This window comes from Sander lucioperca, chromosome 10 (assembly GCF_008315115.2).
Source record: "Sander lucioperca isolate FBNREF2018 chromosome 10, SLUC_FBN_1.2, whole genome shotgun sequence".
Classification (NCBI taxonomy): Eukaryota; Metazoa; Chordata; class Actinopteri; order Perciformes; family Percidae; genus Sander; species Sander lucioperca.
In genome coordinates this window covers 14,920,717-14,935,924 of record NC_050182.1, presented here as the reverse complement: position 1 = coordinate 14,935,924, position 15,208 = coordinate 14,920,717, and the positions used below count along the sequence as shown (strand labels likewise).

The 15,208-nt window shown below is 39.8% G+C and overlaps 5 protein-coding genes across 13 annotated transcripts in view; 3 read left to right on the top strand and 2 right to left on the bottom strand.

The window, feature by feature from the left end:
• Positions 1 to 3,038, bottom strand: part of gramd1a (GRAM domain containing 1A) — a 37,592-nt gene extending 34,554 nt beyond the window's left edge. For 2 of the 4 annotated variants that reach the window (XM_031313603.2, XM_031313619.2), the window contains exons 1-2: positions 2,809 to 3,038; positions 1,945 to 2,081 (exon numbers count right to left, since the gene is read on the bottom strand). Coding sequence is in view for 1 of the 4 variants with exons in the window: in XM_031313626.2 (XP_031169486.1) it covers positions 707 to 822 (116 nt within the window). In the remaining 3 variants the exon portion in view is untranslated. Of the gene's footprint in view, positions 1 to 706; positions 1,321 to 1,944; positions 2,082 to 2,808 lie in introns of those variants that run through there. The other 2 variants (XM_031313610.2, XM_031313626.2) reach the window with 1 other exon arrangement.
• A 2,144-nt stretch (positions 3,039 to 5,182) lies between these two features.
• Positions 5,183 to 9,835, top strand: si:ch211-225p5.8 (uncharacterized protein LOC555567 homolog). The gene is made up of 6 exons (XM_031313695.2): positions 5,183 to 5,577; positions 6,442 to 6,608; positions 7,645 to 7,879; positions 8,290 to 8,449; positions 8,725 to 8,778; positions 8,916 to 9,835. Exons 1-5 carry the CDS (start codon positions 5,535 to 5,537, stop codon positions 8,768 to 8,770), a joined length of 651 nt encoding a protein of 216 aa, XP_031169555.1. The 5' UTR covers positions 5,183 to 5,534; the 3' UTR covers positions 8,771 to 8,778; positions 8,916 to 9,835.
• Positions 5,986 to 14,911, bottom strand: dnajc28 (DnaJ (Hsp40) homolog, subfamily C, member 28). 6 transcript variants are annotated; one of them, XR_004898605.1, is made up of 4 exons: positions 14,789 to 14,867; positions 11,498 to 13,783; positions 10,198 to 10,262; positions 5,986 to 6,526 (listed from the first exon to the last, which is right to left on the bottom strand). XR_004898605.1 is itself a non-coding variant. In XM_031313674.2 (2 exons), exon 2 carries the CDS (start codon positions 13,768 to 13,770, stop codon positions 12,610 to 12,612), a length of 1,161 nt encoding a protein of 386 aa, XP_031169534.1. In that variant the 5' UTR covers positions 13,771 to 13,783; positions 14,821 to 14,911; the 3' UTR covers positions 11,122 to 12,609. The 6 variants fall into 6 exon arrangements, 3 of the variants coding, with proteins under 3 accessions (XP_031169534.1, XP_031169525.1, XP_031169541.1); XR_004898606.1 differs by having other exon boundaries at positions 11,521 to 13,783; XR_004898607.1 differs by lacking the exons at positions 5,986 to 6,526; positions 10,198 to 10,262 and having other exon boundaries at positions 11,122 to 11,986; positions 12,068 to 13,783.
• LOC116060217 (potassium voltage-gated channel subfamily E member 1-like) lies at positions 10,821 to 12,045 on the top strand. The gene is made up of 2 exons (XM_031313719.2): positions 10,821 to 10,924; positions 11,540 to 12,045. Exons 1-2 carry the CDS (start codon positions 10,884 to 10,886, stop codon positions 11,988 to 11,990), a joined length of 492 nt encoding a protein of 163 aa, XP_031169579.1. The 5' UTR covers positions 10,821 to 10,883; the 3' UTR covers positions 11,991 to 12,045.
• Positions 14,912 to 15,004: 93 nt separating the features above from the next.
• The window catches only part of LOC116060966, a 51,235-nt gene continuing 51,031 nt past the window's right edge, over positions 15,005 to 15,208 (top strand). The window contains exon 1 of the mRNA XM_036006558.1: positions 15,005 to 15,182. The gene's annotated coding sequence lies outside the window, so the exon portion shown is untranslated. The remainder of the gene's footprint in view (positions 15,183 to 15,208) is intronic.

The window sequence follows — 15,208 nt, the reverse complement described above, 5'->3', positions numbered from 1 at the left end:
GATATAGACAACACCTTTTTGAAAATACATAGTTCATACAGCTCATAACATTGTCTAATTGCCACTATAAGCTATCAAGGTCATAACTACATAAAACATATACTGCAGATGTGTCCTCCAACAGGGAAGGATTGTGTGTGTATGCCACTCCATTGTTTGCCTTGTGTATTCCACTTCCAAGGCAAGGGCCAAGCATGTCTGACAGTATTTGCTGTGATCTGTTTGAACAAGACCAATCTTGGCATAGATTTGTTTGTCCACAGTAATCCACCATAATCCCCGTGCAGCCTTCACTCTTTGGTCCACACAAGTATGATCGTTTTTGCCATTAAACACAGGCCACGTCAAGATATAATCGCACAACACTACACACGGACCACAGCCATTTCAGACGCGGAACACTACGGCACAAACAAGCAAATACATGTCTGCAGTGTGAAGCAAGTGTTCAGGAACAGCTGCTCTTCTGATATCAAGTTCATAACTCAACATTGTTGTTGCTCTGTTCATTTTGACTTAAGAAACACAGCACTTGAATGAACTGCAGTTCTGTGAAACTCCGCAAACTACTGATATCTGTTGACACGACTTTATTGCGTGCAGTTAAACACAGAAGAATAACAGGCTTTCAGAATGAAATCGGGTTTAATATAATTGCACAGAATAAAACGCTGCAGCATGGGAAGACTAAAGTTGGAACTCCTACCTCCCATTGGATGAGTTTCCTCCGTTTCTGTTATCTTGCTCGGCTTCGAAAACAAGCCGAGCGACAGTGCGGGGAGTAATGTTAAAATCCACTTTTTCACAGGAACACATCAACATTCTTAGCTGCGTAAAGACGCATCTGCCGGCTGCAGCTAACAGTTAGCCTTTAGCCAGCTAACGCTAAACACAGCCAAGTAATAGCGACCTTAGTCCCCCGGCCTCTGAAGGCCGACAGCTCACAAAAGATGACTATCTGGCTAGAAGGCTTTAACTTCCAGCAGATAAAGTACCACGCCGACGTCTTTCATTTTCCCTTTTATACGCCCCGGTACAAAACACTGTTATTAAACTAAATGTAAAGCTAACAACCAAAGTTAGCTTAGCATTAATGGCGTACTAACTTGGTTTTAAAGTAACAGACAATAATTTTTTGTGTCGAAAAGTGAAAAAGGAACGCCAGTCAATCGGCCGAGTAGGTGGGGGGGTAACGAGAAGTCTCATCTTGAAAAGTATTATCCCTGCTACGTATTTTTATACGACATAAATCCACAAACACTCTAAATATCGGCATTCTACATATTATAAAAACAAAAACACGTTTATTAATATGTAATCATATGTACACAACCATCAGCAAATCAAAACGGTCACCCCTCAGACAAACTTTATGGTACAGTCCGGGAAAATAACTGTCCGGAGGATGTGGCGAGAGAGGAAGAAAAGTGTTTACATCAAACAACCAAAAAACATCGAACGTTTGCTTTATACTTCAACAACCACAATATAATGATTAAGTTAGAACAAATCGACCACGTTGCATTAATGAACTGGGCCTGCAGTTACAGAGAAACAAATTAAGCAGTCCCATACAGTTTCGGTTATTGTATTTTCGTAGCAAATCCACCACAACAGGTTTTCTCAGTACACGATGAGCAACAAGACCTACAGGTAAATCCACAGATTTCAGAGTTAATTTGAAGGGAGCTGATTATGTGAGCAAAATGAATGAACAGAAACATTGCGACCCCTTGTGTCTAAAACTGTTATGTGCAGTCATTATTTGCAGCCTGATAACTCATCATTTACCTCACTAAATTGCAATTAAACTGTATGTGAGGTTTGTGAGTTCTTATTAGGTAGAGTTCCCTTTAAAAAAAGTAATTGATTATGGAACTTTTTAGCAGCAACAAAAAGGCAGTGTGGCATAGTGTGTATGGCAAATAGGCATATTCATCTCACCCCTGTCCTCCTGCAGCAGCATCGCTTCATATGGTGTCATGAACTATTATAGGATGCAGCATGTAAGAGATTGGATATCTTCTCCTCCAGGACATACACAGTAAACACGGCCAATGATCAAGTCACCTTGTCTGACGCTGAAACAAATAACATACAATTACATGACTGAAATGCTGTAGATTTTAGGTAATTCTTTTCATTGTTGATTTATTTTTCAGATTAATTGGGGAAATAATTGCAACATTTCTAATTCATTGAGAAAATTATAATTTGTGTTAATGGTAAAACATGTCCATCAAGGTTTCCTAAAGTCCAAAGTAACATCTTCAAAATACTTGTCCAACCAACGACCAAAATATATTCAGTTTACTATTGCATAACACAAAGAAATGCAACAAATCCTCACAACTGGGAGTCTGGGACGAGCAATGTTAGGCATTTTTGCCTGAAAAATAACTTAAATAATGAATAGATTATCAAAATAATTGCAGCTTAGATTTGTGTTGATCAGCTAATTGATTAATTGACTCATAGTTTAAGCTCTTGTGGATGTAAAATAACAGTTTTAGTGTACTGCACAGGGAGTACTACTTCAACTTTATCTCATTTCTAATTCCCACACCCCATCACGTGTACATACTTTGCATGATTCAAACTTATTTCCATAATGTTGAGCCCTCAATGTACCAGACTTTTAAAAAAAGACACATTATGACAGACTTCAACAACTAAACTTTTGAAGCCCTGATAGAAATAAAGTCAAAGAGTTATCATTTCAGTTTTTCTTTTAAAGAATATACAGAATTAAACAACATATATCCTAAATAATATGCACATCTTTTGTCGTAATGAATTTGCTTTTACCTGCCTGTCAGTTTTGCTTTTCAGCCAGCAGTTGCTTCTGTATCCTTTCAAATCGATGGATGAGCATCACAATGACTTGGCATTTTCAAAATCTTCATAGGTTTTCCAGGCATCCTCCGTCTTCTCACTCCCTGTAACCGCCTCCTGTAATCAACACTTCACCGACTCCACTTCAAAACAGAGAACCAACCGCATCTGTGTTACATATGCTGCCAAGCAGGCAATAAGCGGTTCCAGGATACAGGGAGTTGTGTTGCTGAGCACCTCAGGCTGCTGAATCGGGGAACTGGAAACTCGATCTGTGCTAAAAATAAAAAACATCACCAGCATAGCGAGAAAGAAGGTGTGTCACTCACTGTGTGTATGCGTGTATAGGGTGACAGAGGTGCAGCCCACCCCCCATATACACAACACACAGACACACACACACACACAGGGTTTATCATATGTCAACATTTCCTTGAAATTTCCCCCCTCATGTGTGTGCCAACCCAAGGGCTTTCTTTCACCCTGTGTCTAATTCTCAAGATTGCTCTGGCTGATTTTTATTGTCATTATCATTCTCAGGCTACCACAAGGTTAAAAGAGCCAAGGACCCTTATCAAGTGCTTCACTGTGTCATCCGGTTACATCACATGACAACATCAATGACCTCTAACGCAGCCAAAATACACAAACACACACAAGCACAATATACACACAGCCAAACAGGCAGACACACCGCTTGTATCCTACCCATGTTCACTGTTCATCTTTTTTATGTATGTCTGGTGTCAGAGTGGGACATGTTTAATGTGACCTGGCATGTCACAAGGCATTCCCAAAGAAAAAACAACTCATTACATTCATCACGTCAACACGCTGACCGTACCGACCACGTGAATCTGTTTGTCAATGTCATCAGCACGCAAGTTGAGGCCTTCAGTCAATGTCTGTTTTGTCAGCCTAGCCTTGACAGTGGCCTTGTTTTTCAGACCGGCCAACTGGCATTGACTAACTGTCAGACCCTTTAATGGAAGATATCAAACTGATAAGAAGAGAAGCGATACAGTATAGTTAAGAACTAGAGGGAATGGAATTATTGGTTAAACAATGTATTGATATGATAAATGAATGTAGTTTGCAGCAGCACCCTGAGAGGAAAATCAGTAGTTATTGATACCAAATTATATATAAATAGTACATATCATGAAAGATTCACCTAACAAGACTGAAAAAACTAAAATGTAATTTACAATACAACAAAATAAAAAATAGGACATAAAATAACTACAACTAAAACTCAATATGGCGGAAATAGAATAACAAAAATAATTACAGGCTTAGACTCAAGTTGGTGAAAATAAAAAAAAATGTACACACTCCCTAGCACCTACTGCATATTTTAAACTAGACAGGCCTTCAAGTTAAACTCAAACATTTAGATAGACAGCTGGTTAGAGCATTTTAGTCTCAAACAGGGAGAGATTTGGACCCAACCCACCAGGTGAAGTCAGTTGACTTCGTGAAAAATAGCGTGAAATCCTCGAAAAACCCTCAATAGCATAGCCTTGCTTGACTCACTGAGATGCTAACATATGCTTTTAATAACCTTAATTTCAAAACACTGGAGCAAACGCTTCTCTGCTGAAGGGTCCTTGAGCAAAGAACTGAATCCCTGCCAGCTGCAGGGTTCTGTAGCTGACCATGACCTCTGACCTATGGAGAGGGACAGGAGAACAGAGTATTTATTTACAACTTCAACTTCAACTTTATTTGTGTCCCCGAAGGGCAATTAGGTGTGCAGCAAGTATAAACCATAGACTGTTAATATTTATAGTCAATGGTATAAACACATACAAGACACATAAATACATAAAAGTACTACACATTTATTTACAGACAAACATAAAAGCAACATATTGCATTTCAAGGTAGCTATCCCTTTAAGCCCTGCATGGTTTGTTTGCTCCACTCTGTATGTGTTTGTCCAAAAGAATTTGTTTAACAAAACATGTCAAAACATTTTGCATGCCAGACCTGCTGCTTCTTTTTTAATTAAAAATGAGTATAAAAGCCACTGCATAGAACAGTATGAATACATTGAGGCAAAGATAATCTCTTTATAATTAAAGAGATAATCTCAAGGCAAGCAAAGGTAATGACCAACGCCTGCATAATAACTTAAATATTAATAAAAAAGCACTACTACAAAAAAGAAAATATTTTTTTTAGGATGTAGAAACCTTTTCCTAATTGAGAGAACTTTCCTTTGTCAATCTACAGTATAAATAAGAAGAAACATGTTTGTAGTCTGACTTTAGACGGTCATGCTGTAGTCATGGATCAGGTCTCAGGTTTCCTGCTGGCTTTCAACGCTCACAACGTCTCCTGGATTCACACACTCTAAATATAGCGGACTTTAAGTCAGACTGGATTGCAGGGGAGACTTAAAACTACTGCGAAGAACGCACAGAGACTCAAGTTTTTTAGTAAACATTTTCTGTGTTCTAAAGCTCTCAGTCATTTTTTACTTTTATGAAATGCGAGATTGTTGCACTAAATGGACTGACACTCTGGATCAAATGGTGAACTGGTTTGTCATGAAGACTATGGAATTATTCAGGGATCAAGAGGCATTATCTCAGTAATATAATCTTAATCACAATAGATATTTCTCTGCAGGTTTACGTCAAGGAAAGTTCAATATTTTGTTCAACAGTTGGCCATTAGTTGCTCCAGCAGAAATGATATGCCACTTGTCTCTTTTAGTCGTCGTCAATCTTTTCGGTAAGTCCAAAATCATTTATGTCCCTACCTTTATGAGAAACTATTAATGTTGGTGGTTGAAGCTGCACATTTTAAAGTATGTTTCTTTCTTTTCAGGGTCCTCAGAGCTTTGTCATATAATGTAATAATAAAAAAAAAAAAGTTGTAATCACCATAAGAGAGGCCACTAATAGACTATAAAGTGCATTTTTATAAAAACAACTAAGGTTCTGAACACCCAATGTGTTAACATGATTTAAGCTTTATTTATTGGACTAATTTAAAATAAATCATATGCATTCCAAATAGATATTTCCCCCGCACATGCATTTCCCAAAGCACTAAATAAGACTAATGCACGCTCTTGAATACAAATTTTGAGATAAAATGAAAATCTCAGACACATTAGCTTCATCATAGGAGACTTAGACATCATAGAAGATTTAATCAGAGAAAAGGGGAAGCTGTTATTAGAGACATGAACTATTGTCTTACAGAAAACTTAAACTTCTATCTCTTAAATTTCTTTAATTATTGTGGCTAATAAATCATTTAAAAACTAGTATTTATATTATATTTATATGTATATTGCGGTTTCTTTTTTATTATGAATGCCTGTTTATGTCTTGTTTAGCACTTTGCTTTGTTGTTGAAAGGTGCTACTGATGCTATTCCTAATTTCAACATATTTCCCATCAAGTGAGAAAAAAGTCTAAATGGTAAATGAAAAGTTGTCACTATGATAATACACTTGCATGTTCTTGCTTTCTTATATCTCTCCCCTTTTGCATCTTTGTCTCCTTTTCCCTCTGCTTCTTATTTTTTTTATAAAATAAATGTTTTTTTCTACTTCTTCCTCCTGCTCTTCTTCCCCTCCCTCTGCAGTGTCTCAGTGTCACGGCGGCTGTGCGGAGGTGGACTCCCTGACTGAAGCCGTGGCAGGAGAAGGATTCCTGCTGGGCTGCATCTCCTGTAAGAAAAGAGAGGAGGTGTCTGCCCGAGCCACTGTAGACTGGCACTTCAAACCGCTGGGAGAGGAGGAGTTCAGGCATGTGAGTCCTCCAAAAAGTCTTTGAAGGAACTGTTAAATCTGGTTCGGGTTTGTGATTGAAAAGGGTCTTTCTTCTACTATCAAGGTGCCTTAAGCAACTGTGCCATAAAGTATTACCAAAGTCATAGAAGAAGGAAGTACATTTTAGTAGGCCTTGTTTTAATTACTTTTAATCTTAAGTCATTAACTAATACATTTTTGTACTTATTTGTATTTTGTCAGCTCTCCATTAAAACTGCACAGCTGATACCTGGACATTTTTTGAGGCAGCCATTAAATTAAATTAAAATTAAATTAGCTTGTACGTTTCATATATATACCATAAGTACATTTCTTTTAAATTACCTTCTACATTGAACTCAGGTAGACCTTAAACAATGTCTTTATTTACATGTGAACAAAATATTGTAGTTCTTCTGTTTTAGAAGAACACTTCTAACACACTGTCTATCTTTTGTAACTACTAAGGAATAAATGTATATTAGGGCCTGCCACAAACCAGCTCAACGCATGTGACAAAGAGGGGAGACCAGACAGGCTAAAGTGCCAATTAAATGTTTATTGTTAACGAAACAGATGAACTACTAACAAAAGAATCGTAACATATGTGGAATCAATGGTATCAGTAGTGTAAATGGTGTGTGGGTGAGTGAAAGATGTGTGGATAAAGGACATCTGTAACAAAGGAGATCAAACAAACCCAGACCAGAAGATGTGGAGCCTAGGAGAAGGAGAAGGAAGAGACAGAACAATGAGACGTTACTTAGACAAATAGTCTTGGTTGAGGCCTACCCAGGTGTCCACCAATTAACTAACGACCCTTCCCATACTGCCAGCTCAGCCAGGAAAACCAGAGAAGCCAACAGCAGGCAGAAAAGGGAGGGGTCGTAACAGGGCCTACTACATAAAAAGAAGTTATAGTATATAGAGTATCCCTTTAGATCAGGTACTCTAAAAGAGGGTATGTTGCATGCTCTTCATTCCTTCCCTGACTTTCAAGAATATTCATAAAATTCTCATTTGTTTTCATCTCTCAGATTTTCCACTATGACCACCCCAGTGCTAGCATCCTCGATGAAGATTTCAGCGAGCGTCTGGCCTGGCATGGATCAAACAACAGCGATATTCAGATAGGAGCCATTTACATTAATAACGTCACCTTCAATGACACAGGGACATACCGCTGCACAATCTCCCGCACCCTCTTCCTGCCCAAGTATGACGAGCACGTCACCGTGGAGAAAGAGTTCGAGCTTAACGTGGTGGCTGTAGGTAAGGCAGGCGGGGGGTTGTAAATAGGAAAGTCCTACTACATTCCTACTTTTCTCTAATCTTTGCTTTTTTGTGAAATATTGGATAATTTTACCTTGTTGGGCCTTGAACAGTTATTTTAATGAAACCATCTAAGTTCAAATGGATTTGTGAAACATGCAACAGTGGGCCCAAAGTACAGTAGATATATTTTTACTAGTAGAAGTCCTTCTGAACTATCTGCCAGTGAACTTGTGCGATGGAACACTTTGACTCTGCATGTTCAGGCTTATCTCAACCGTTTAGATGATTTTTGACTTTAGAGCAGCTACACCGGCAAATGTTTGTAAAGGTCTGCACAGAAGACACAGTCTTTGACCTGGTGGACATGCTTCCTCTGTAACGCTATATTGGATGTTCCTCTTTCCCAGCCAATCAGGAGCTGACAGCAGTGATCTCAGAGATTGTAATGTACGTGCTGATCGTGGTTCTGCAGCTGTGGCTCATTGGGGTTCTGGTCTACTGTTACAAAAAGATTTCGGAGGAGCATGAAGGTCGGGAGGGCCGTAAAGCTCTCAAGGCTCAGGCACAGTGAGTCACTTGCCTTTTATGTGATGACTTACTAAGGTGATTGATTTCAGATTCATCTTTAAGCCTTTAACCAGCACACTGGGGTCAGGGGTCTTAAATAATGCCATACACTATTTACAGTATACTATATGTATATGATTGTTGGATCAAATTATTTTTAAATTGTCTTCACCACAATCAACTTGCTTTAGCAGAAAAAAAATACCTTCTACAAAGAGGTTACCCCCCATGCTGTTTCTCACATCTAAATAACACTTTTTTTTTTATATTTCCAGGCTGTTAGAATCAAAAGACAACTGTGACGGGGTGCAGCTAGAGTAACATTACCGGTGAGTTAGATTTATCTTTCACCATTATACAGATTTACTGGCTTGCACAACATCTGATTTAGGAAAATGTGGTAATATGACATGTATGAAAGAATGTCTTCCTCTTTAACTGGCTTTTTCCATTTTGTATCCACCAGGTAAAAAGATCTCTGCAAGAGTCGAGCTTCATGACTGTACCGTGGTTTTGCTAACTACTGTAAAACAGGTTGATTTTGAATGCCTTCGTCACTCAGTCATACACGCAACCTGTATGATCAACTGTAAAGACAAGCTGATGGTGCAGATGGCAGATTTCCCTCCTTGTTATTAAAATATTTACACTTGGTAGTTTGGGGATTTGTGAAAAAAGACCTTTTTAAAGATTTTTTGAAAATAAATAACCTTCAATGTATGGAATTGAATGACTTTTTAGTATTTAATAATCATAAAAAATATTTATTTAATTTATTTTTAGTCTATACCAGTTAATTATCAGAGCCAAACATCAAACGGCTATCCCAATGGCTATTTTCTATTGATAAACTGATCAAATGATTGACTTATACTGTCGATGGGAATTTTTTTAAAGTTTTAAAACAAATGGCTTCAGGCAAACTGCGTCTTACTGGGCTGAAGTGTGTACAGTGTAAATATGCTGGGTGTAATGCAACCCATGGCCTTTGTAGCAACTCATTTCTATTGCATCTCTTTTAACCATACAACAGAAGCTGAAATGCCAAAAAAAAAAAATCATGTTTTTACCATAATTTAATACCAAGTAATTATTTGCTCTTAGTTCTGAATTTCAACCAATGTCTTAATAATACCATATGAGATTTATTCAATGTCATTAATATGACCTGCTGGGTATCTAAGAAGTGTCTTTGTATCTTGAGATTTTAACATGCAAGTGAATCATAATATTGATAAAACTCAGTGTTAAGCATAAGCAAGATGTCTTTATTTAACAGTGTCAACAGGCAGAAACACTGTTTAGTTTATCTAAACTTATTTGTCCTTTTCTATGGCTGTCCAATTTTGTAAATTAATCTGAATAAAAATAAATGTTTTTGTAAATAATTTTTGTCCACTGCCCTTGCTGCCTCTGAAACAAATGACTTAATTGGTGTTAACTTTGACAACGATTCACTGTTGAAGAACTGCATACGTTTACTGGATGTTGCCTGTGCAAATTCTGTTTAATGTGTTTTTAAAAAATATACTTAGTCTAAAAAAATGTTTTTAGAGAAAATAAAACATTGATCTCTTGACTTTGCTGTGCCTGCCAATCCCACTAAAGAAAATAAGCACACACACACACACACACACACACACACACACACACACACACACACACACACTCTGAGTTAAAGGACATTTGGAGGTGATTGTGTTGTAACTCAATCTAGTGGGAGCTGGGTGGCAGACGGTCCAAACTACCTCCAGTCTGAAAGCAGCTTTGTTCTCCTGCTGCAGCCCGACACCGGCGCCTCCTTCTCCTCTTACTGCAAATTCAGAACATTAGAGATTTTTTTTTTTATTAATAAATGAGACAATTATTAATTAAAACCAACATACACTTTTTACAAACTGGGTTCCAACACGTCTTGAACCACAAATCATAATGGAAACTGTATCTACTATTAAGTTATTCTTAGTATTTGTCTGTCCCTGATTACTTGTGGGTAGACTTTTTCACATGCAATCATAAAATAATATATAATAAAGCTAATTTGACATATTTTTGTGATGATTTACATGGCATCTTACCAGACCAACTTTCCTAAATGAGGTCTGATTTAAAGACATCCTAAATCCAAACATGCTCATCTACACTAAACTGTTCATTTTAGCTGATTGCACCATACAGGACAGTGGTTGACGTCATGCTGCGCAACTGCCTCACTACACTGAGCTTTTCACCTTGCCCTGTGACCTCCTCCTTTCATTAAACGTGTTGACAAGATGAACATGCTGCATATCTCTTCTGCGTAAAAACATGAGCACGAAGGAGGGCACATAATGACCAGCACAAGGGAGTGGGGGGGGGGGGGGGTGTAGCTTCTATTCAAGGTGTAGTTTGAGACAAGCTGCTTCTAGTTCTACTGGAGATACCTGACTTGCTGATGCTCACCACGGCAGGAACTGATTCCAGGTCATTGAAAAGGTAGGTTTGTATTTCTACTGAACAAAGCTTGAATAGTTATGTGCATGTATAATTTGTTGGAATGCATTTCTATACTGTATATTACCTCACCTCCACTCTCCTAACACCAGCTAACTAACTCTGAAAAGATGTGTACCCAGTGTTCAAGCTGAAGTTTGTTGGGTAGGAGTCAAAGAATATATTTCCAATGTGTAAAGTGTCACTCAATACTATTTATTAATTCTTGATAAATGGGTTTTATTTAAAATCACTGTGAGATGTGGTTCATTTTCTCACACTCTGAGATAGTCACAGTTGATTATGTTTCTCATTTGGCCCCTCCATCTTTTTTTCTGTTGTCTTAATGTGCACTCATTCTATCAAAGTCTATTTTGAAGGAAAACATGTAAAATCTTTCAGCAACTTGTGAGTGTAGTGATCTGCAACGCAGAAATCATCTTTTTCTTATTTGTCTGTTGCCTCTTTCGGTGCTTAGGCAGGTTAGCAGGAATAATTCAGTTATGGATTAAGCAACCTAATGCAAAAGTGAAATACAGTGTGATTTATGCAGAAATAAAGTACGGTGATCTTTACTTTGACATGAATCTTTTTCTTACATCTCTTCTTCCTCCTCAGTTGCAGTTTGCTGAGCGTCCAGCAGAGGTCAGCAATGTCACACATCAACACCACCGAGCTGCAGTCGCTCCTGCTCTCCTTCCTGCAGCACTGCCTCAACAGCACCAGTATACTGTCTCCGCAGATACCTCAGAACTACACTACCCAGCCGGCTGCGCAGACTGGAGCCCGGGCCCACGCTCAGTCTCAGGGCATGATGTATATCATCCTGGTGGTTGGCATGTTCAGCTTCTTCACATTCGGCATCATGCTCAGCTACATTCGCTCCAAGAAGCTGGAGAGCTCTCATGATCCGTACCACCAGTACATTGCCCATGACTGGACCAAGGCGATTACTCCGCCCAGGGCCGTGGCTCAGGCTCTGCACAGGGAAGCTGCAAGTAACGGAGCGAGCAGCAAAGAGCCCATCGTCATCTGCAACCCTGCAACGCTGGAGCAGCTGCCAGACTAGAATGAGACATTCAGCTATTTAAACATTTCCCACATTCTAAAATGTAAAGCTCTGTAACACAAAGATTTTTTACTTACCTTCACTTTTAATGTCACACAGCAAACAAAACTCACAGTGTTTGTATTTTCAGATCAGTAATTTCACAGAAACACTTTGTACAGGGGCGTCGGACTGGGGGGGGGGAAGGGGACTGAGTACCCAGGGCCCTCATGTGAGGAGGGCCCAAAAAGATGCTAGAATAAATAGCTGTGGATGCGGGGAGGGGCCCATAGAGAATGCCTTTCTACAGGGCCCAGAATTTTGTGCTACGCCCCTGACTTTGTATCATAAAATTGCCTCATGTTGTAAGCTTCGTTATCAACACGTGCCGTTTCTCACACTTTACAGTCACGCAACCATGATTGCTCAACACCGCTCTTCCACTAACAACCTGATGACAATCCTGCATATCTGGACAATAACAGCAGTAACACAGAGTTAAATGCATGGCACCATTGTCCCTAACTTTGATCAAGTCTGTCTGAAATAATTGCCCCTTGGACTGTAATGGTTGGTATGAGTGCAAACTAATTAAACACTTATTATCAAATCATTTTTCTGTTCTCTTAGATTCAGAGTTCTAGTGTTTTAATCTGAGCCAATGCTTCATCCAATACATCAGGCCTTGTTTGGTATGTTTAGGCATAGTTACTGCGTTGGCTCTTTTTTTCTCTTCCTTCCTCCCCTCTCTCTCCTTTTCTCTCTCTCTCTGCTGGTCCAGTCTGTGTTGGCAGGCTCCCTTCACAGCACGGTCAATCTCTCGTGACAAACTGAAGTGAACCATTTGCATGTTGAGCATTGGTACGATGAGGTTGTAACTGTCCACTGTCTTGTTAAGTTTCACCAACTCCTCCTCTACAGATGCACACAGTTGCTCCCATTGGCTGTTCTCTTTGGGGGTCATGGGGTCACCGAGCCTGGCCCTCCCCTCTAATAACCTGTTTCGGATCTGTGCAGTGGTCTCTCGGATGTCTCGTTGGGTGACGACCCAGGGTGGCTGGTAACCATTGTCTATGAGGATGCGGTTAAGGTTGTGGGTCATAGGATCAGCGTATGGATTGTGCTCAAACTTGTTAAGGGGCTTTCCAGCGCCACTCAGGTTCCTGAAGTCTCCTCGGGCCATGGACTCCTGGATCAGGTCCTCCACAAGCCGTTCCACAGCCTGGGTGATCTTGATCTTTCGGCTGCGCTGACGTACGTCCCGTTCCACCAGCATCCCTTCTGCAGCGGCTGCCCTCTCATGCTCCCTCTGCCGGTAGTTCAAAACCTGCTCGGATGCCCGGTCGATACGAATCTGCCGGTACTGACGCTCACGCTGGCTGGGCGTGCCCGAACCCACACCCTCGAAACTGAGGTAGTGTCTGTGCGGAAATGCTGTACCTCTGGACTTATCCTCATCTTCTGCTTCCTTCCCTTCATCAGGTTGCTTGGACTTGCTCTGATGTGCCAGCACAGCACGATAGGCCTCTTCAACCCGAGCAAACAGCACTGCATCTGCAGTCGGAGCCCCAGAGTCCGGGTGGTAGAGCTTGGCGAGGCGCAAGTAGGCCTCTTTCACCTGAGCAGGACTGTTGTGTCCCTCGTCAGGCAGTTGCAGAAGCCTGTAGCTCTCTTGCAGGCTGCGGCTGATCTGGGGCTTGGAGCTGAGCAATCTGGGCAACAGGGACTGTCGAGACAAGAGCAGAAACCGGCCATGGTAGAAGTCATTGCGGGACACCAGGAGGTGGAAAGTGCAACTCATTTCTGGTACACTCCTGTAGATTACAAAAGAAAACATTATTGAAAAAGTTTTTAAAAAAGCCAACAAGTTATTAAATGATCTTTGAAAGAAAGGTTACCTTGTCTGTCAGGTAGGAGATATATTACAGAAGTAACAAAGTAAATATTTTTGTCAGGAATCAATGATGTATTTGAATAGGCTACAAGTAGTACGAATAAGCTTAAAAAAAAGACTACATCATGTTGGCAATGAAGCAAGGAAATTCATAGGGCTACGTTGGTTACAGCTCTGAATATCTATTGTTCAGGGAGTTTAAGAATGTGAGATGTGGTGGACGCTTTTGGGTTGCAGCTGATTACACTAAAATGACTAAATCATTCCTTGTGTGTTTTGCAGTGGGCCTGTTTCACTCCCATTGACTTGAGCATTTTACAGCCTTATGATTTTATGGAATCTGGGTTAATTTGGTTTGCTTGTGGATTCACATAATGTATCCTTTTTTATGTTTGCTTTGGTTTAATGTTAACCGTGTCTTGATATCATCTGTCTGCAAACCAAATTGGCAGCAATAAAGTTACTGATTTAGAGTACCTCAATGTTTTTCACTTTTCCCTTGATAATGAATTTCCTTATTTTTACCACATTAATAATGCTGGCAGTACATTGTAACAAAGCGAAGCTAAGCTCACTAGATAATAACTTACAGTCACAAATCACAATACATGCCTTTTTTCAGGTGCATTTTCCTTTGACGTGCCAGGGGAGAGAATGCACGTTGGCCTTTCACATCGATAACTGTTAGCTAGCTAGCTATATACTTGAGGTTAAGTTGTAGGCTAATCAAGAAGCTTCACTGCTAGCTGGTAGCCTACCATTACGACTTAAGAGGTTGGCAAAATAATTCAGAACAAGAAATTTTACTTCAACACACTGAACATTAAAAAACTGAATGAAACCAGCCTGTGTATTAGCTACATTTGTGAATGCAAGTTAACGTTACATGACCTAAAACTTTAAATCCTACAGAAAATCAGGTCACCTGTGTGCGTTTGGCTTGTTGTTGTTACATACTGGAGCTTCTTCTTCTACTACATATTATCGCGTTTCTCTGCAGTTGTGTTGTATTACCGCCCTCTGTCGTCCGTCTGGCAATACCGTAGATATACCGCTTCCATGCATGAAACCTCTTCCATGCAGCAATTAAACCATTAAACTCGTTAATTCCGAGTACAAATAGAACGCAACCACAGAGGAGGGCGGGAGGGAAGAACTATTCGAGGGTGCAGCCAAAGCCTGTCTACGTCTTATTAGAAATTATTTGGTGGAGCATACTTCGACTCGACTCCTTCACCTAAACTAAATAGTTTTCCGCTATCCCAAAATTTGGACGGACTTCACTTATGACAGCTGAAGCTACAAGCTGTTTTAAAGCGGTTTGTAAAACGGCATTTTTTTTCAA

What these genes read in the sequence shown, in the direction of transcription:
- si:ch211-225p5.8 (XM_031313695.2), top strand. Translation starts at nt 5,535, where the DNA reads ATGATATGCCACTTGTCTCTTTTAGTCGTCGTCAATCTTTTCG. An exon ending in GCTTAACGTGGTGGCTGTAG is followed by an intron (nt 7,880 to 8,289) that starts GTAAGGCAGGCG and finishes CCTCTTTCCCAG; the next exon opens with CCAATCAGGAGCTGACAGCA. An exon ending in GCTCTCAAGGCTCAGGCACA is followed by an intron (nt 8,450 to 8,724) that starts GTGAGTCACTTG and finishes TTATATTTCCAG; the next exon opens with GCTGTTAGAATCAAAAGACA.
- LOC116060217 (XM_031313719.2), top strand. Translation starts at nt 10,884, where the DNA reads ATGCTCACCACGGCAGGAACTGATTCCAGGTCATTGAAAAG. An exon ending in GATTCCAGGTCATTGAAAAG is followed by an intron (nt 10,925 to 11,539) that starts GTAGGTTTGTAT and finishes CTTCCTCCTCAG; the next exon opens with TTGCAGTTTGCTGAGCGTCC.
- dnajc28 (XM_031313674.2), bottom strand. Translation starts at nt 13,770, where the DNA reads ATGAGTTGCACTTTCCACCTCCTGGTGTCCCGCAATGACTTCTACCAT.